This window comes from Sus scrofa, chromosome 7 (genome assembly GCF_000003025.6).
Source record: "Sus scrofa isolate TJ Tabasco breed Duroc chromosome 7, Sscrofa11.1, whole genome shotgun sequence".
Taxonomy (NCBI): Eukaryota; Metazoa; Chordata; class Mammalia; order Artiodactyla; family Suidae; genus Sus; species Sus scrofa.
Genome location: NC_010449.5, coordinates 36,410,388 through 36,431,858, shown reverse-complemented (window position 1 = coordinate 36,431,858; position 21,471 = coordinate 36,410,388). Strand labels below are relative to the sequence as shown.

General features: G+C 42.2%; 1 protein-coding gene across 1 annotated transcript in view; it reads right to left on the bottom strand.

Annotated features, from left to right (window-relative positions):
• The window catches only part of LOC100737927 (adenylate cyclase type 10), a 40,070-nt gene extending 18,730 nt beyond the window's left edge, over positions 1 to 21,340 (bottom strand). The window contains exons 1-15 of the mRNA XM_021098668.1: positions 21,178 to 21,340; positions 20,157 to 20,261; positions 16,964 to 17,002; positions 15,844 to 15,987; positions 11,246 to 11,451; positions 10,873 to 10,963; positions 10,690 to 10,778; positions 9,899 to 10,090; positions 8,544 to 8,665; positions 4,493 to 4,569; positions 4,202 to 4,391; positions 3,739 to 3,794; positions 2,864 to 3,017; positions 2,521 to 2,710; positions 1,262 to 1,348 (exon numbers count right to left, since the gene is read on the bottom strand). Of these exons, the coding sequence (XP_020954327.1) occupies positions 1,262 to 1,348; positions 2,521 to 2,710; positions 2,864 to 3,017; positions 3,739 to 3,794; positions 4,202 to 4,391; positions 4,493 to 4,569; positions 8,544 to 8,665; positions 9,899 to 10,090; positions 10,690 to 10,778; positions 10,873 to 10,963; positions 11,246 to 11,451; positions 15,844 to 15,987; positions 16,964 to 17,002; positions 20,157 to 20,261; positions 21,178 to 21,334 (1,899 nt within the window). The 5' untranslated portion in view covers positions 21,335 to 21,340. The remainder of the gene's footprint in view (positions 1 to 1,261; positions 1,349 to 2,520; positions 2,711 to 2,863; positions 3,018 to 3,738; positions 3,795 to 4,201; positions 4,392 to 4,492; positions 4,570 to 8,543; positions 8,666 to 9,898; positions 10,091 to 10,689; positions 10,779 to 10,872; positions 10,964 to 11,245; positions 11,452 to 15,843; positions 15,988 to 16,963; positions 17,003 to 20,156; positions 20,262 to 21,177) is intronic.

The window sequence follows — 21,471 nt, the reverse complement described above, 5'->3', positions numbered from 1 at the left end:
TTTCTCTCTTTTTATTCAGGATTTTAAAAATTGGTTTATAACAGTATGTATGTTTTATATGAATAATATTATATTTCAACTTCAGTATACACTGCAGCCTGCTTACCACCAAAGGCACAGTGTCCACCCGTCTCCATACAGTTGGTCCCTTTTACCCATTTTGCCCACCCCCTTCTTCCCTCTGGTAACTACTACTCTGTTCTCTGTAGCTACGTTTGTTTTTTGTTTGGTTTGTTTGATTATTTATTAATATTCCACATTATGGTATTTGTCTTTCTCCATCTAATTTATTTCACTTATTATGGTACCCTCAAAGTCTAGCCATATTGTCACAAATGGCAAGATTTCATCTTTTTTTATCCAGTTATTCCACTTTGAGGTATTTATCTGAAGAATAAAAAAAAAAACACTAATTCAAGGAGTTCCCTGGTGGCCTAGTGGGTTAAGGATGGCATTGTAACTGCCATGGCTCGGGTTACTGCTGTGGTGTGGGTTCAGTGCCTGGCCTGGGAACTTCTACATACTGTGCAAGTTATTTACAGCAGCCAAGATACAGAAACAACCTAAGTGCCAATCGATGGATGAATGGATAGAGAAGATGTGGTATAAACACACACACACACACACACACACACACACACAATGGAATACCATTCAGCCATAAGAAAAGATAAAACACTCAGGGTTGTTTTTAGATCACTCCGTGTTGCTATGTTTTCATCTACTGCCTTAATTCTAACCTCTGCACTGTATATATTCCATAGTGTTCATCTGTGAATTCACGTTCAACACATCCCTAACCTCTACAAACGAATACTGCAAGGAACAGACTCCCATATGTATATGGGAGTGGACTTGCTGGGCATAGAGGATGTATGTTATTAAAATCTGACTAGTTACTTCTAGATAGCTTTCTAGAATAGCTACATCAGTTTCTCCTAATATAGACGCTTAACTCTGTAATCCTAGGCTGGGGCCTGACTATCTGTATTTTCAATAGTAAAATGGCTATCCATCTGCATCTAGAAACCACTGTTTTACGTTTCTAAAATTTCATTAAAAAATAGGATTAGAAAAGAACAAAAGACCTTTCCTTGTATGCTGTGCTGTAGGATGGATTCAAGGTTAAAGATAGATACAAATAATGACGATATCAATAAATAGGCAGGCCAAGAAATGCCTAAGTCAAGATGGAGAGACAAAAATAAGCACAAACCACTCCACATATTAAGAGTTAATGGCTGGGCGCAAAAGTACCCACCTTCTGAAGCACTTGAAGAAGACATGCTTTAATCTTCCTGTGTCTGGCCGGGTTGTCCATGTGCGAAACTCTGAAGGATAAGGGAAACTGACCGGGAAAATTACTCTTATACTATCATTCAAAATGACAATCTAATAAAAATATATAGGTTCTTTAAAGAATAGAAAATGATTCTATTCTGAGTAAGAATGGGTTTCTAAGGATGGGGCATAGAGTTAAAAACATAATCTAACATAAATATATAGTTCAGAGGGTAAGATTGAAAGTCCACTGGTGGTTAGAGAGAGATAGCTCCTTCTCATACCAGACTCTGGCAAGCTCTTAAAGAGTCATGACCTAGGAGTAAGGTGACAGGTCAGACTTAGCATTGCGTCACTTTGGACCACACCAGACCCCAGTTATTCCAAGTACACCAGAATGAACGTGTGCATGAGAATTGTGAGAAGGAATGGCCACGGGCATCTCCAACATTGCGCTAGGCTGAGGTGCATGAGCTACCATGGACCTGAGAGCCGGAGTGAGGCTACTCTCCACCACCTTGGCCAAAGCCCCAGGTAAGGGCTGTCTGAAGACAGGGCTATGCTGAGGGATTGCACAAATTTTTGTTTTCTCTGTTTTTCATTAGATACAATGCCCTGCATGCTGGGTAGATTAAGAGAAGTGATGGAATATGAATAAGTGGAATTGTGGACCAGGGACTTCTTAGCCTGCTTGCTATTCGGTATCACATAAATCTTAGACCACTGGAAGGTTTTGAGATTCCGATGCTGCTTCAAGTGACATACTCCATGGCCTGGGAATGGGAAGTAAGGTTAAAGAACAAAACACTGTAACTGACTCAGGAACACATGGCTGTAATTGCTGGGTATGCTCAACTAGTCAGTAACACCTTTATAGATTTGAGCACTTTCACATTTACGATGCAGTCTTCTTACATACTAAATCCTTTAAAATTCATGCAAAAACCATATAAAGTACAACAATTGTCATTCCACAGGTAAAAAAGTTGAAGCTCAGAGAGGTTAAGTGACTTGTGCCAAGACATACAACTAGCAAGTGTCAGAGTCAGTCCTAGACTCCACTCTCCTCCAACAGGAAAAAGCCTGGGTTTTGGTATCAAATGCTTTTCAAATCTCAATCCTACCATTATCTAATAACCTTCTAATCCATCGGGTATTAGGTTAGAAGACAATCCTGGGTCCAACTAGCCACCAAAAAAATATAAATATTTCAGTTCAGAAAGCCACTGCCTTTGTTACCTTCACAAAGAAGAGGTCATTAAAAAGGCAGTGAAGTGGTTCCTCTACTGTCCCATGGAGCTGCTTGTAGAGGTACTCTTGCCGGTAATACGCTGGGCATGTATCAATCTCAAAGAAGATGGCCATGAGAGTCTGGATGGTGTAGAAGCAATGCTTGGAATCTGCTTCCTTCAGCTTCAATGGCAACACCCTGGTGAATGTCACTATGGTCACTGAGAGTGCCCTGATCCAGAGAGGATACTCACTCCACCAGCCCAAGGATGCAGAATCTAATGATACAAGAGTCTCACCAACAAGGGAAAGATGCCCCAAGGGACACAGACGATGAAGCAGGAGTCTTTACCTGTGCCCTTCTTTCTGGGCCAGGAAGTTTATTTCAGCCAAGAGCTGACTCTTTCCATAGCCTCTTCTACCTTCATACAGAACCGCCTGTCCCTTTCTCTGGTGCAGACACCCCTGCTGTGCCGTTCGGAAGGCTTCCACTTCTTTCTCCCGGTCTGTAAAGAGACAAGGGGCACCTAACACTCCTGTGCTTTTTAGCAGACACTTATTTATTTGAATTAATTTGTAAAGGTAATTCTTAGAATGGCTTTTCCCCAAGAATCCCTGACAGAATTCCATTCTTTGAAGAGCCTTCCCATCTTCTTCCAGAAAAATCAACTCTGGACTACATGTGTTGGGCTTGGGGGCTTGCCTAAGAAATTACATTCAGAATAATTAGGCACCACATGGACATGGGGCTACTATATCTTCTTAGCCATTTGTAAAACTTCCATTTGGTGTTCAAAGTCTGTCACTGCTATGTGAAAATAATGGACTAATGGATAGAGATAAAACAAATACAGGAGTTCCCGTTGTGGCATATATCTATATATATAAAGACCGGGAATGTACAGTGTGGGTGGGACAGTTCCAGTGCTATCATCACTATTTCAGGACGAGGAATTTCCCTCTAAAGATGATGTGCAATAAGCTGATCAGACTTCAAGTGAACTCTGACTAACGAAGATTCTTACTAAATGTTGGAACCTGAAATTTAAACAGTCAACATGAGAAAGAAATGGCAAGTCCTCTTCCAAATTAACATAAATTCATTAAGAAGGTTTCTATTTTTTAATACAAGGTCAGAAGCAGTTAGTCTCCCATTTTGTTTTTTAAATCACATTTCACCATCTACAGCTGAAAAAAGTAAGATTTAATGTAAAAAAGAAAACTTACCTAGCAAAGATTGATTTTTATCTCTCTCTCTGGCCAAATGTCTCTTCCCAAACATTCTGGGAAAAAAGACAAAGGGAAATGTGTCAATTCAAAATAGATTGGGGGAGTTCCCATCATGGCTCAGTGTTAGCGAACCCCACTAGCATCCATGAGGACGAGGGTTTGATCCTGGCCTCGCTCAGTGGGTTAAGGATCTGGCATTGCTGTGGTCTGTGGTGTAGGCCGGCAGCTACAGTTGATTTGACCCCTAGCCTAGGAACCTCCATGTGCCATGGGTACAGCCCTAAAAAGCAAAAATAATTTTTTTTTAAAAAAAGCTACACATCACAGACATGAAACCCTCCTCCTACGTCTCTTATTCCAGCAGGCCAATACTTTCTAATTTCATATAATCAAGCCCTGACTATTCCTATGCTGATTCTATAAAAGAGATGGGAGTGAACTAACACATAATGACACTCACATACGCCGTCTATGGCCAAGGTATTCATATATCTTCCCTGGGTTGGAGATGTTTTTCATCATTTTCTCTGGGAGTTTCTTGAAGTTGTAAGCAGGAAGCATAGATCTTAGATATGTAACCTCATCACAGGATACCAAACCTGGATAAGCAGTTATCATTCTTGCCACAAGGCTTACTTTTGGGCCAATAACTGTATCAGGGAGATAGTGAAGAAAAGGATGGGGAATTTTTGGATCACCTCCTCCACCTTCACCCCCTGAGTCACAGAGGTAACCCAGTGTCCTACTCTACCTGTATATTCGTGTCTTGCTACTGCGCCAACCATGCCACAGAATACCGGTCCATTGGTGACACTGATGGAAACAAGCCTGGGGATCAGAAAAGCATCAGTGGATAAATACTCAGAAGCCTCCAAGTTAGGCGCTAGATCTGGAAGTCTAGTTCTACAACTCAGAACAGAAAAGGCGAGAGGCTGCTGTCAACCTGTATCACATGGTGGATACAAAATACAGAATATCAGGGAGACAGCCCAAAGGAACAGAAGGGTCCCCCCAAGCTAAGAATTTTAGTTGAGGAGCTATTATTAGTAAAAACACTAAAAATATCTTGTATCTGTCAGATACTTTACATGTGCTTTTTGAAGTGCTTTCAAATTCATTACCTCATCTGGTCCTTTGAGGGATAATTAACAACAAACATGTGAGGTACACAGGGCAAATATTTAAAACCCATTTGACAAAAGAAAAAAATACTCAAGGAGTTAACTTTCCCAGAGTTATACAAAAGTTAATATTAGTGCCAGAATGAGAATCCAGGCCTCTGACCCCAATACCAAATGTTGTTTCCACTATACTATGTGCTCCACATAAAACCCCCAAATGAAAAATACATCAACTGTCTATAAAGGGCTAGTGGTCAAATAATGCTAGAATATAAGAGTAAAGGAATACTCAGAATGTCAGGGTGCTGGTGGAAGGCTTGCTAAAGCAAATTAGTCTTTGAAATAAAATTTTTAAAGCAAATAAAATTTTTTCATTCTCCATCCATGCATGCATATATTTGTTCATTTAATAAGCACTGAGACGCATGTACAATACCAAATACTGGGCTAGGTGTTTATACTACCTTGCCCTGGAGAAGTTTAATCTGGACTGGTGGTTGGTGGAGATTGAGGGAGTTGAAGAGATGTATTTATAAGTTAGCAAGACAAATATTACATTTAGAGATCAGTACAGCCAATGAACAGAGCAAACAAAGGGATGTATTAACTGATACTGGAGAAGAGAAAACGTATTCATAAAGGAGAGGACACATGATTGACCTTGAAAGCCTAGGTGGAGCAACAGCCTTCTGTCCAGTGGGAAAAGGCATAGGCCTTGGCAATCCTGGTATGTTTGTACAAAACTAAGTAATTAGAGCATAGGAGGTGTTTGAAATTGGAAGAGGTGGAAGGAAAGGGGGTCTCAGCTAGACCATGGATGGGAAAGCACTGGAAATATGGATTATTTAAAAAGAGGGCATCTACTGTTCCAAGGTGAGGAAAAGGCTCAAAGGTGGCAGCGAACAATTCATGTACAAGAGAATAAGCAGATTTACTTGACTGACGTGAAAATTTCACGTGACAGATAACAAGATATGCATCTGGAGAAAGAGAGTGCAATGAGGCAGAATTAGTTTTAAGTCAAATTTAGAAATAAACAATTTTCAGTTGTTCACAGAAAGCATGAAAAGTGGCAATAACCCTAACATTGTTGTCTCCCAGCCATCAAATTTCTCCTGTCTTCCTCTAAGGCAGGATTGAGCACTCTTACATTCATTCTCTGGACCCACTGCCCAGGGTGAGTCAGAGCCACACGAGACAAGAACCAACCAGTCAATTCTGCTGTCACAGCAAGAATAAGACTAAAAAATTACTGCTGATGTTTCACAATTCTCCCTTTGTCTAAAATGCCCTTTCTGGGAGTTCCCGTTGTGGCTCAGAGAAAACGAATCCAACTAGGATCCATGAGGACACAGGTTCGATCCCTGGCCTTGCTTAGTGGGTTAAGGACCCAGCATTGCCATGAACTGTGGTGTAGGTCATAGACGTGGCTCAGATCCGGTGTTGCTGTGGCTGTGGTGTAGGCTGGCAGCTGCAGCTCCGATTCGACCCCCAGCCTGGAAATCTCTATATGCCTCGAGTGCGCCCTAAAAAAGGGCCCTTTCCCACTTTTTCCACATGCGGAATGCTTTCCTTTTTAACCTGGCTCAAAATCATCTCTAGGAGTTCCCACTATGGCACAATGGAATCATGTCTTGGAAGCTCTGGGACACAGGTTCGATGCCTTGGAACAGTGGGTTAAGGATTTGGTGTTGTGGCAGCTGTGGCAACTGTGGCTCAGATCTGATCCCTGGCCTGGGAAGTTCATATGCTGCAGGGTGGCCAAAAAAACCCACAAATCTCTCTGTAGTCAAGACCTTGGTGTCTAATACCTCCGGGGAGAACTATGTCTTCCCATAGCACTTTTTGTAGCTCCAACAGCATTTTATTCCAACATTTAAATTTCACTGTATTAAAGTAAGTTGTTTACTGAGCTAAGAAGGTAATGTCTTTCTTCTCTTTAGGTCTGCCACACCTAGCATAGTGCCTGGCTTGTGGCTGTGTTCAATGAATGCTTGTTGAATGAATGCATTTGTGCATTCAAGAAACTCAGCTATTAGCAAGACTATGATAACAAAACAAGTAACACTTTTTCACTTGGTTATTTCTTTCTATTGTATTGTATAATTCTCCCTTGCTCATCCCAATGGTCCATGTTCTGCCCTTTCTAAAAAAATTCTAGTGATCTTCACTGATGAAATATACATTACTTATTCATAGACATAAAGTATTTCTGGTGCTGCAAACTGTAATGATGAAATAGAGACTACACTCCCTGGGCCTCAAAAAAATCCTGGAGAAATAGTCACAGACCAGAAAAGCCCGATCAATCACTGGATGTGGAATCATCTTTCTTTTGTAAATGCACTGAAAACTGAAGGTATTTCCTAGACTAGAATGAGGAATATATAAAATTACCCCAAATGAACCAGGTCATAGAAAAAGGAGACTTGGATGCGGGTGAGGCTGATGTGATGCAAAGAAGCATGAGCAACAGTATCTGCTACCAAAGCCCCACAGGCACTTCTAAGGGACTGTCTCTACAGATGAATTACAGGTGAAGAAGGCAGGCTTCAGCATCTGTTTGGTACAACATTTCCTGAAATATGCCCCTTAGAACATTCATTCTTCTGGGTGATTATAAGTCCTCGTGTTTGGTGACCAAGTAAATTTGGGAAATATTGAATAAAGCAAAATATAACAAATTTCTTCACTGTAAGATTACTCAGAACCTTTAGTGTTAATGTAATTTGTGAACCTTCAAGAAGGAAATAGAGTTGCATCAATTCCCAAACATATTCAGCCATGAAAGTATTCTACCAAACACACTCTGGGAAATTACTAAGTTAGTAATTATCTTCAAGGAAAAAAAACACTGACCTGGAAAACTTGCTTTCAGGATCTAACACTGTCAAGCTATTTGGCTTTCCAACATAATCTCTGGATCTTAGCTTCCTTAAATTAAGGAGGCCAAAGGAGATGAACTCTAAGATCCTACCTAGCTCTTAATACCTACTATATTTTAAACAAAATAAGACTGAAAGGACCAAGTTATGGTCTAAGAGTCAGACTGGTCTAAGGGCATTGTAAGATAGCCTCTAACAACCAAAGAAATGACTATCTTATTCAGGACTAAAGGTAACAGCAGGGCTCTTAAAGACCAGATGTCAATGCAAAATTTGAAACCAGAATAGACTAGCAATGCAAAGGAAGGCTCAGCACACTCATACTGGAGATACGACTGGGAAGGAGGCTGTAGGACATCTGCAGATCTCATCAAGCCTGAAAGAAGGGACATGACATAACTGCTTTGGGCTAAGTGTTTGAAGCAACTGTAGTGTTTTTCTTATTGATAAAGTAAAGAGATGGATCAAATAATCTCTAAGTTCCTTTTCAGTACTAATGTCCAATGAGCATGCCTCTACAATGGTATCACATTAGTTATATAGGCCATGTGTATTCTGTACCTCTTCCTCTCTCACGCCACTGAATGGAAACTTACATTCATTTCCCCTGGGTATCCAGTACATAATTCCAGTGATTTCTTAATATATCTTGTTTTCTGACTTCCCTTAGCATGCTCCCTCCCTGCTAGGAACACTCTGGACGTCCTCAACCCCTGCTACTTGTTACTGCCTCCTGCCCGGCCTAAAGAGCCCCCTGGGCCTGAGGAGCTCCTCTCTGCCCCACCTTCCTCCTCACTTGGTCTCAGCAAGATTCTCCCAGCAGAAGCTGAAGATGCTGAAGGAACTCTCCAGGGCATGTGCACACTCATCTGGCTTCTTATCCCCAGGAAGGCCGAAAACACAGAGGAACATGCATCCCTGAGATAGATGACAAAGAAAGATTGGGAACTTGACCTGGGGAAGAAATATGGCTTGCCTCAACTGACCAACTCCCCTGAATGAAAACAGATCCCTTTCTCGCTGGTTTTCTATCAGGAATACAGGATTCTATATAATTCATGAAATGGACATTCCAGGCCACATCAACATGTAAATTTAAAAAGAAAAAGAAGAAATAAAATCTTGACTTAACTATTTAAAGAACTGAACAAGGGAAACTGATGTCAAGAACTTTTCAAATTCAGGAGTTCCTATTGTGGCTCAGTGGGTTAAGAACCCGACTAGTGGAGTTCCCTTCATGGCTCAGTGATTAATAAACCCGACTAGGATCCATGAGGATGCAGGTTTGATCCCTGGCCTTGCTCAGTGGGTTAAGGATCTGGTGCTGCCGTGAGCTGTGGTATAGGTCGCAGATGTGGCTTGGATCCAGCATTGCTGTGGCGTAGGCTGGCAGCGGTAGCTCTAATTCAACCACTAGCCTGGGAACTTCCATATGCCTCAGGTGTGGCCCTAAAAAGCAAAAAAAAAAAAGCAAAAAAAGAAGAAGAACCTGACTAATATCCCATGAGGATGTGAGTTCAATATCCTGGCCTTGCTCAGTGGGTTAAAACTCTGGCATTGCTCCAAGCTGTGACGCAGGTCGAAGATGTGGCTCAGATCCGAAAGCTGCTGTGGCTGTGGTATAGGCTGGTGGCTATGGCTCCAATTCAACCCCTAGCCTGGGAAATTCCATGTGCCATGGGTGTGACCCTAAAAGACAAAACAAAACAAAACAAAAAAACAAAAAAGAACTTCTCAAATTTAATTTCTAGTGTCTACCTTGAGCTAAGTCTATCTCTGTATTTCCTTTACCTATAATGTCAAATATGATACTGCTCTTTTTTAAGCTTCTGAATTATCTCAGAAGGATGTGATTACATTTACTTTACAAATAGAGCCAGAAAAGCATTCTTTATGCTTTCCTGAGGATTTTTCAACAAGAACAGGATGAAAAAGGATATGGAGAATAACACTGAGTTACCCTGAAAATTAAACTAACTAGAACATCTCACCCCTTACATGGTATTAGTTGAAGTTTTAATGTAATATATCTTACTAAAAAATAAGTAGCAGGGAATCTGACTTATGCCTGTGTTATGTGAGAGAAACTGGTCATAAGCTACTAGTTCTTATCACCTTTAATGCTGATGTGTCAAGTTCCTTTGTACTTACTTTCTCAAACATAAAGATCCGGCTCAGTTGGCCACCCCCTTTCTCTATCACTGTGGAGATGTATAAGGCAGCCTCCTGGATAAGATGACACAGATGCAACATCCATGCTGTCTTGTGGAATTCTAGGCTGACCAAAACCATAGTTACAGTACGGAATTCAGATATATACTCCATAGGTTGGCCTTCATCAATCTACAAAGACACGGTGAGTTACCTTGCCTGTATCTCCAACTTTCGGTATCATGTTTAGGCATTTAAATTCTTTGCTCCATGGTAAACATGAAAAGATAACTTATGGATGTCAGATAAAAAACTTAAAATTTAGGTTCAAGAGGTACAAAAGATATACCAACCAGTGCACTTGGAGTTAAAACAGTTTGACTTTAAACCTAATTCACTGAAGAATTTGCCAAATATTTCCTAAGACACAGTTTATTATGTCTAATTCTATTATTCATTATATCACGTACTAAGGAATTCACATAGATTCATATACGCACAAGCAATCAATACACATTTGCCAAGCATATAACTCTATATCCTGTTTACAGTGTAATAGTTTCTAGAAAGACAAACAAAATCAAACATGGGTTCTACTTTTTAGGACTGAGAAATCTAAACTTATAAGACATGTCATCACAGCAACTGGTGCAGATGGGAAAATCTGCTGGTTGTACCTTGGGGAACAGGAAATGAACTGGATCAATATAAATGCTTGTCACACTCATACATTTGTTTACACAAGCACACACACACAGTCTACACCATGACTCAAGAACAAAGGAAATAACCTTTTTCAAAAGGTTTTTCATTATGTGCTTCCGCAGGGTTTGCTCAAGTGCAGAGTCTGGATCCAACACCAGGGCAGTTCTTAGAATGTCTGAGAAAAAGGAAAACAAACCAAATGCCTCCAGCCATACGGAAAATTAATCTTTGAAATCTGTAGCCTGGGTACAAAAGACAAAATAACTTACCAGCACTTGTCCGGTAATGTGGCAAGTAATCGAGGCACTTGTCAAAATGCTCATCAAAATCAAATGGGTCAATGATCCGCATATCTCTTAACTATAGAAAGGAAACTGCTCAATTCTGTGCTCGCCCACCAAGTGGATTACCTCTGGTTCCTTAACAGAGGGGCTAAGGACGCCATCTCCCTTGTTTGTCACTTATCTTTTCAGCCTTACCGTTCAGCCTCACCTACCTTCCAGCGAGAATATCCCTCACCTCCCTCCAAAATAGAGTTCCAGTGGTTGTTGGTGGGGTCTGGTGCTGAGCACCACCAGAGCACTGCCCTGTGTAGTAGGAGGGCCTTTTCAGGACGTTCGGTAGATGTGACCAGCCTCCTACCTTCACAGCTTCATCCTCCCTCATGATTTCCACTTCAAACATGTACTGCTCACAGAGCTTCCAGCAGTTCCAGGACAAGACAATCTCATTTGCCTGAGCCAACCGCTGAGCTAACTGGACACCGTCTATATCCCGCCCAATCACCAGGAGGTACTGTCGCTGCTCGTCTCCAATGATAACCTGGGAAATTCGACCTGCAGACAGACCTGTCCAGAGAAAAGGAGACAAGTGGTGAAGACACAAACTCAGGTAAAAACTATGCAAACGGTGGGGTCTGGGATCCTCACACGGCTTTATGCATCATGCAATCTCCTTATTGCCCAGAGTTGCAGAAGTTTAGGTGAGTTCACCCTCAAAAATGATCCGTGCCCCGGATTACTTTCTGTCTTAAACTCACCTTGAGAGAGACATTCAAACAAGCCTGGCCTGGATGAGGGAAGAAACAAGAGCTCCTAGGCATCCAAGAGTCTTGTGTCTAAACTGATCTTCTAATGGACAGCTAGGTCCTGATGGCAGAGACCCAACAGTTATGCTCAGAAACTGCTGCCACCGAGAACACACTGGGTCTCCTCATATATTATTAGGGCTGAGCGAATAGAAAATTGGTATTTTACCACGCATGGTCTTTGCCACACACTTTTTTATTTTTTTTTTTTTGTGCCTCCTGTTTTTCTTGCCCTTGGGGATTTCTTACTGCTAATAAGAGCTGAAAAAGTGGTCTGCTTGCAAGGAAAACAATGATAATAAATAGGAGAAGTCTGCCCTTAGGTAAGTCACCCCAGCCACACTAAAAATGAAGGAAAGGTAGTTTTACCTTTTTAAAGGTACTTTTGGTCAAGATGCAACACCAGGAAGTGAATTTACCATAATAACTGGAACAACTGAGGGACTGGAAAAATACATAAAATAGCAAGAGAATAGTTTTCAAGATATTGGATATTAGGTAATTAGGGACAGTATGCTTGAGAGATGAGAAACAAGTAAGGTGAACCCTCTGATACCCCACTTCACTGCCCAGAGTTTCCAGTGCACATCTCAGGGAGGGGAAACCCAGAGGCAGCCTGTGGGTTCCCTGAGTTGAGGAGACAGGGCTAGGAGTCTCAGGCAGCTAGAACTCACAGGGCACTGCGGATACTGGAGGACAGAGTGTAGGGACAGAACTCCACAGAACTCCAGAGAACTGGGTCCCTAGTACTCAGGTATATGGCTGAGGTAGAGTGAGGGCAGGGGTTGCTGGAGTGAAGCAGGCAGCCTGCAGTATTAAAGAGGGTGCCAACACTGTTACATTTCGAATGGATAAGCAACGAGGTCCTACTGTACTGGAACTATATCTAATCTCTTGGCATAGAACTTAATGGAAGATAGTATGAGAAAAAGTGGTGTGTGTGTGTGTGTGTGTGTGTGTGTGTGTGTGTGTATGTGTATGTCTGGGTCCATTTGCTGTACAGCAGAAATTGGCACAACACTGTAAATAAACTCTACTTTAAAAAATTAAAAAGGGGTTCCTGTTGTGGCTCAGAGGGTTAAGAACCTGACTAGCACCCACGAGGATGTGGGTTTGATCCCGCCTCACTCAGTGAGTTAAGGATCAGACGTGGGTGCAAGGTATGGCTTAGGTGGCAGATGTGGCTTGGATCTGGTGTTGCTGTGGCTGGTGATGCAGACCTCAGCTGTAGCTCTGATTTGAGCCCCAGTCCAGGAAGTTCTAAATGCTGCAACTGCGACCCTAAAAAAATTTTTTAAAAAGTCTTGATTTCACCTATATATCTATTTACACTATTTTCCCCCAATAGGTAACTTTTATTAGTTTCTTATATATCTTTTCAGTATTTCTTTATACAAACATTAAGCAAATAAGAAAAATTTTTATTTTTCCTCCTTACACAGAAGTTTGTGTACTAACAGTGCTTTGCATCTAGCTTTTTCTCATTTATATTTTGCAGACACTGCTATATCAGAACATCTTTAAAGTTGAAGAGAATCTCATTGAGCAGACATACTATTTATTTAACCAGTCTCCTATACGCAGATTGTTTTCAACTTTTTTTTCTTTTCTTTTCAGCTGGCATGTGTAAGTTTCCAGGCTAGGGATCAAAACTTAGCCATAGCAGTGACCCGAGCTGCAGCAATGACACACTTGATCCCTAACCCATTGAGCCACAAGGGAACTTCTGTTTTCAACCTTTTATTATAATCCATATTACAATCAATAATCCTATACATATGACATCTTATAAATACTCAGGTATAGCCCCAAAATAAATGTGAGAAGTAGGATTTCTGGGTTGAGAAATAAATCCATTTGTGATCTTGGCAGAGATTACTGAGTCACCCTCCACAGAAGCTGTACCACTGCTAACTCCCACCAGCACTGTGGGAGAAGCTTATTTCTCACAGCCTCACCAACAGTGTGTTCAGCAACTGAATTCTTCCATATCTGTAAGTAAGAAATGATCTCAGAACAACAAAAGACCCAGAATCGCCAAAGCAATCCTGAGAAACAAAAACCAAGCAGGAGGCATAACTCTCCCAGACTTTAAGAAATACTACAAAGCCACAGTCATCAAAACAGTGTGGTACTGGTACCAAAACAGACAGACAGACCAATGGAACAGAATAGAGAATCCGGAAATAAACCCTGACACCTATGGTCAATTAATCTTTGACAAGGGAGGCAAGAACATAAAATGGGAAAAAGAAAGTCTATTCAGCAAGCATTGCTGGGAAACCTGGACAGCAGCATGCAAAGCAATGAAACTAGAACACACCCTCACACCATGCACAAAAATAAACTCCAAATGGCTGAAAGACTTAAATATACGACAGGACACCATCAAACTCCTAGAAGAAAACATAGGCAAAACACTCTCTGACATCAACATCATGAATATTTTCTCAGGTCAGTCTCCCAAAGCAATAGAAATTAGAGCAAAAATAAACCAATGGGACCTCATCAAACTGAAAAGCTTTTGCACAGCAAAGGAAACCCAAAAGAAAACAAAAAGACAACTTACAGAATGGGAGAAAACAGTTTCAAATGATGCAACCGACAAGGGCTTAATCTCTAGAATATATAAACAACTTATACAACTCAACAGCAAAAAAACCAATCAATCAATGGAAAAATGGGCAAAAGACCTGGATAGATATTTCTCCAAAGAAGATACACAGATGGCCAGCAAACACATGAAAAAATGCTCAACATCGCTGATTATAAGAGAAATGCAAATCAAAACTACCATGAGATACCACCTCACACCAGTCAGAATGGCCATCATTAATAAATCCACAAATAACAAGTGCTGGAGGGGCTGTGGAGAAAAGGGAACCCTCCTGCACTGCTGGTGGGAATGTAAACTGGTACAGCCACTATGGAGAACAGTTTGGAGATACCTTAGAAATCTATACATAGAACTTCCATATGACCCCGCAATCCCACTCTTGGGCATCTATACGGATAAAACTCTACTGAAAAGAGACACATGCACCCGCATGTTCATTGCAGCACTATTCACAATAGCCAGGACATGGAAACAACCTAAATGTCCATCAACAGATGATTGGATTCGGAAGAGGTGGTATATATACACAATGGAATACTACTCAGCCATAAAAAAGGATGACATCATGCCATTTGCAGCAACATGGATGGAACTAGAGAATCTCATACTGAGTGAAATGAGCCAGAAAGACAAAGACAAATACCATATGATATCACTTATAACTGGAATCTAATATCCAGCACAAATGAACATCTCCTCAGAAAAGAAAATCATGGACTTGGAGAAGAGACTTGTGGCTGCCTGATGGGAGGGGGAGGGAGTGGGAGGGATCGGGAGCTTGGGCTTATCAGACACAACTTAGAATAGATTTACAAGGAGATCCTGCTGAATAGCATTGAGAACTATGTCTAGATACTCATGTTGCAACAGAAGAAAGGGTGGGGGAAAAAATGTAATTGTAATGCATACATGTAAGGATAACCTGACCCCCTTGCTGTACAGTGGGAAAAAAAAAAAAAGAAAAAGAAATGATCTCAACATACTTTCAATTGGCATTTTTCTTATTATAAGGTTGACAAGTTTTTCCACAAATTACAAGGAATGATTTATTTATGTGCCATTTATTCATGTTCTTTGCTCATTTTTCTCTTAGAATGTTAGTCTTTTCTTGATTTCTAGGGGTTCTTTCTATAGAAAAATTCAACTTTGCATTATGTTGCAAATATTTTTCTTTCCAAGTTGTCATTTATTTTGTATTATTATTATTACTATTATTATTTTGCTTTTTAGAGTCATACCTGAGGCATATGGAAGTTCCCAGGCCAGGGGTTGAATTGGAGCTATAGCTGCCAGCCTAGGCCACAGCCACAGCAACTTGGAATCTGAGCTGCATCTGCAGCCTAAACCACACAGCTCTCGGCTATGCCAGATCCCCAACCCACTGAGTGAGGCCAGGGATCAAACCCACATCCTCATGGATACTAGTCAGATTTGTTTCTGCTGCACCACAATGGGAACTCCCTCCTTTGAATGTTTTATGGTGGGCTTTTTTTTTTTTTTTTTTTTTCAATTGATCACTCTTTCAGTAGCTAATACCTATCTTTAGCTGCAAGTCCTGGCCTTCTCTGGTATGGTAGATCCCAAACTTCTCCTGTATCTCCAGACTGCATTTTGCCACGAGGGTAATGATGTCACTCAGTTGATTCTGTTCTACTGTCCAGAGTGCCAGGAGCCCATTCCCTGTAGAGACACACAAGACAGGCTGACAGAGATGAAGTATTTGGGATGCAACTGCCATAGTGTAGCCCCCAATAATGCAGAAGATATCACGCAAGGTATCACACGAGGTTTCTTGGCCTGATACCTTATGCTAGGTCAAAATACTGCCTTAGATCCTTGAAACCATTCAGCTTATAAAAATATGACTAGGTAGAAGCTGAAATGTTCCTAAAGCCTAAGGCAATTTTTGGTAATCTCTCCATCAGGGGAGGGGTACTAGTTAAGAGGTTCAAAAAATGAGGGTTTACATTCAAGTTGAATTTTAAGATTTTAAGTGTTTTATTAAGTTTAAATGAAAAGACAGGTCAACTCTGTGGCATTTAGCTGTTAATTATCCTAAGAGTTCTCCAGATAGGAGACAAGCTAGACTTCTCTATCTTATACTTAGCTTCTGCTACGAATGATCAAGTTTCTCATTAGTGATCTCATGAATGCTTTATAGGCACTTATTTTCCTATCATTCAATCTGAACAAAATGTAAAGTACATAGGAGCTTAATATGGACAAGGCTTTTCCAGTAGACTGGGAGATCCTTTAAGGCAGAGACTGTCTTCCTCATCTTTGCTTCCCCAGGACCCAGTACCTACTAAACCATCAAACACTGCTGAACAAACAAATGGGACAAATTCCACCTAAATATAGTCTTCCTCACTTACAGGGCTTTAAGTATTAGATAAACAGGAGTTCCTGTCGTGACTCAGCAGAAATGAATCTGACTAGTATCCAGGAGGATGCAGGTTCAATCCCTGACCTCGCTCAGTGGATTAAGGATCCGTGAGCTGTGGTGTAGGTTGTAGACTCAGCTCGGATCTCGTGTTGCTGTGGATGTGGTGTAGGCCAGTGGCTACAGCTCTGACTGGACCCCTAGCCTGGGAACCTCCATATGCTGTGGGTGTGGCCCTAAAAAGGCAAAAGAAAAAGAAAAACTAAAAAATACCTGTGATATTTAGGATATCCCCTCCAAAACAGAGCACATCTGAAATCAAGTAAGGGAGAGAGAGGAAAGTGAGTGAAAATCAGAGCTATGCCAGATCATGAAAGAATCATATATGATGAAAAGATTGGCCTACTGAGTTTTTCCTCATATATTTTGTGGTCCATTTGTTTTTACCTCTACCATTCTCTTCTCAGTTTTTTCCAATCTGAAGTCCACCTCCACAACTTCACTAAAATTTCCAAAATCAACAGCATTCATCCTGCTATTTTCACTCTTTTTCTGCCATCTCTGTACTTGACACTGTTTATTTCCAACCCAGCTAGGATGGCCCTCTTCTTCTAGAAACATTACTTCCCCTTTGGCTTCAGGAACACCACCAAATCCTACCAGATTGGCTGCTTTACAGTTGGCCTACACCAGAGTTCACAGCAATGCCAGATCCTTAACCCACTGAGCAAGGCCAGGGATCAAACCTGCATCCTCAAAAATCCTAGTTTGGGAGTTCCCGTCGTGGCGCAGTGGTTAACGAATCCGACTAGGAACCATGAGGTTGCGGGTTCGGTCCCTGCCCCTTGCTCAGTGGGTTAACGATCCGGCGTCGCCGTGAGCTGTGGTGTAGGTTGCAGACGCGGCTCGGATCCTGCGTTGCTGTGGCTCTGGCGTAGGCCGGTGGCTACAGCTCCGATTCAACCCCTAGCCTGGGAACCTCCATATGCCGCGGGAGCGGCCCAAGAAATAGCAACAACAACAACAACAAAAAGACAAAAAAAAAAAAAAAAAAAAAATCCTAGTTTGGTTCATTACCACTGAGCCACGACGGGAACTCCATATGAGGATATTTTTAAGGCTTCCTCAGTGGTTATCTAACGTGCTGCCAAGGTGGAGAATCGCTAAACTAGATGAAATCTCCATCTCCCCATAACTGCTCCACTGCCTCTACCATACCCTCCAATAGTTCCATATAATACAGTCTCCACGAGGACAAGCGCTGTGTCTTGCCTGCCCATGTATTTCTAGTATCCAGGAGTTTCTAGTGTTATAATACATACATGATACATAATTTCTATCTCCGGGAGACAGCTAAAATGAGTGTGAATCAGGGAGTTTCTATAGTGGTTCAGAGGTAATGAACCCAGTTAGTAGCCATGAGGACAAGTGTTCCATCCTTGGCCCAGCTCAATGCGTTAAGGATTTGGTGTTGCTGTAAGCTGTGGCACAGGTCACAGGCATGGCTGGGATCCCATGTTACTGTGGCTGTGGCTGCAGCTCCAATTCGACTCCTAGCCTGGGAACTTCCATATGCTCAGGGTGCAGCCCTAAAAAGACAAAAAATATGAACTTTTGTGCAAAAATAAATAATCCAAACTCTGAAAGGACTACAGAGCTTGATGATCTCCAATCTCACCTCAAGCCACTCGTCTCCCTGCTAACTATGCTCTAGTCACACTGGCCTTCTCAGTTTCTAGAACCCACCAAGCTTTCTCCACCTCAGAACCTTTATACTCAGCACTTTCCTTCCTGAAATGTTTTACCCCTAGCTCTTCGCAAGATGCTCCTCTCATCCTTAATATCTTAGCTTACATGACACCTTTTCAGAGGAGCCTCCCAAGACCTCTCTAATACAGAAACCCTTTCAACTTTTCTTTTCTTTTTTATTCATTTATTTATTTATTTTGTCTTTTTAGGGCCCTATCTGCGGCACAAGGAGGTTCCCAGGCTAGGGGTTGAATTAGAGCTATAGCTGCCGGCCTACACCACAGCCACAGCAATGCAGGATCTGAGCCGCATCTTCAATCTACACCACAGCCCATGGCAACACTAGCTGCTTAACCCACTGATCGAGGTCAGGGATTGAACCCTCAACCTCATGGTTCCTACTCAGATTCGTTTCCGCTGCGCCATGACGGGAACTCCCTTTTTTTTTTTTTTTTTTTTTTAAACCTCAACTATGTCCTTTCTAGAATATATACCCTATTATTATCTTATTTACTTATTTTTCTCTCCTGCTAAAATGGAAACTGCAAGAGGGCAGGTACTGTGTCTTACTTTCCCATGTATTTCTAGTACCCAGAAGATTCTGGTGTTACAACACAAACATGATACATCATTTATATCTCCCCCTTTCATCGAGATCTAAACTTGATGAGATCTGGAGTTCCCATTGTGATTCAGTGGTTAATGAACCCAACTAGCATCCATGAGGACTCCTCTTGTGTGAAAGGAGTTCCTATTATGGTGCAGCGGAAACAAATCCGACTAGAGACCATGAGGTTGTGGGTTTGATCCCTGGCCTCACTCAGTGGTTAAGGATCCAGCATTGCTGTGGCTGTGGCGTAGGTCGGCAGTTGTAGCTCTGATTGGACCCCTAGCCTGGGACCCTCCATATGTTGCAGATGTGGCCCTAAAAAGCAAAACAAACAAAAAACTCCCCGCAAAAACTTGATGAGATCAGCGGAAAGACTTATACTTGTTCCTCAGGGGTAAGGGGTGATTCACATAGCCATTTATATGGCTAAAGTAGATGCCGCAAAGTAACTATTGTGGTGACTCTTGGAATGATAGCCAGAACTCTATGGGACACTGTCAGTAAAGGAAGGGAATATTTTATTAGTACTAAAGGGTATAGGACCAATTTGTTAGGTAGACCTAACTAGACTGAAAGCTCCTTGAAGAGCAGGGTTTTGCACTCCCTGCGCCTATTACAGTGTATGTCATAGGGCAGGTACTCAAAACATGTTTACTGTACAAACAAAAAGGTTTCTTTTCCCCCCAGATTAAGCAAGAAAGAAAGAATACTCATTCTTACCTCACAGGGGATCAAAATGCAATAACAGAATGGGAAGGTGTTTTATAAATTACATCTTATATACACACAAGAGGCCCATTATATTCTGGTTAGAAGACACAAACTGAGGGACACCTTATTTACTAATTAATACAAACATGCAAAGTACAAATTAAAATTAGCATTTTTCCCCCTTTCTGAACACTGAGTCAACAGATGTGAGATTGAGGAGAATGACAGATACAGGCAAAGATCTAGCTTGTTCGTGGCAAACCTGAAGAAATAAAAGAGGAGTGACAGCAAAGGAATGACCCTTTAGTATCTGTTTTAAAGTACCCCAGGCGTCCTTGTGTTGCAAACCCTCAGGAGCCCAGCACACCTCCTTGCTCCCCTACAGTGGTCACTCACGCTCCACGATGTCACTAATGTAATAGCTGAAGATGTGGGCCAGTTTGTCCATGTCATGTTCCAACTTGCAGCTCAGGCTGAACCTGTCCATTAATGCTGTAAACCCTGACCAACAAAGCACAAATGACTACGTTAGCTGCAAATCCTAAACTTTTAACCCCTAACCCCTCCACACATCAGGCCAGTGTGAAGGAAGCATATCTCTTCAAGATGAGTAATTTCATTATCCTTGCTAAGTTCCTTAGCAAGTACTCAGAGCCAGGCTGATTGCTGCTGCCTCTGGGAGTGCAGAGCAGCCCCCCCGCCCCCACGTTTCTAGAAGCTGCAGATGGTGAAGATTCATCCACAAGTGACTTTTTCCTCAGAATCCAGTTACTCCTTTCCCATCATACCCTCTTAAGACTCCCTGGCCAAGGGAAACGACAGGATTCTCTTGCTCTGTGAGGGAGAGAGAAATCACTGACAAGGAGAATGGATTAAAAACCTTTATGGAGAACTTAAAATGGTGAGCTGAGCTCCTTGAGGACAGGCACCTGAATCACTCATCTTTATATCCATGACACATAAAACTCCATAAATATCTGTTAAATGAAGGCCTCTCATAGTAGCTACTAAGTCTTTTAACTCCTAGAATAAAGGCAGGCACATACTTATAGACCCAAAGAAGGAATTACTGAGCAAATAAAATCATTGGATTAGGTGGATGCTTACTGGGAAATGTTCGGGATTGGGGGAAAACTTGGGTTCAAAACCTGTTATGGCTTTAAAGTCCTTTCTCCTTTCTGAGCCTCAATTTCACCATTTCTGAAGTGAACTCGGGATACATAAGGTCGTCCCGAAAGGCGTCCTCCTGCTCTGAAAATGACCCTGTTTCCCGCGGAGGCAGCGGAAAGTGCAGTGAAAGAGCGCCTTAGCTCGCTCCGGGGCCAGGCCGGTAACTGCCGAGGCCTCTACGAGCTGAGGCCCAACGGCTGCCCCTCCTGCAGGCCGGGGAGAGCGACGCTCCTCCCCTTGTCCTCACCCGTCACGTGGACGCCAAGGAGGACGCCCTGGGCCGTGGCGAGCTCGGGTTCTGATCCCCCGGGCTTCCTGAAAACCAGCAGGTCGGGCAGCAGCGCCGCCAAGCGGGCCTCTACTGGCCACTGAGGCGGCACCGCCTCCCGCTCGCCGGTCGCCATGGCGGCGGCGGGGCTGCCCGCCAAGCTACCGGAAACAAGTTTACTCCGAATAGTAGCCAATCCGCAACCACGGCCCTTACGGTCCCTCCCACCAACCAATCAGCGCGGGGATCCTTGGGTCAGTACCAATGGAAAGC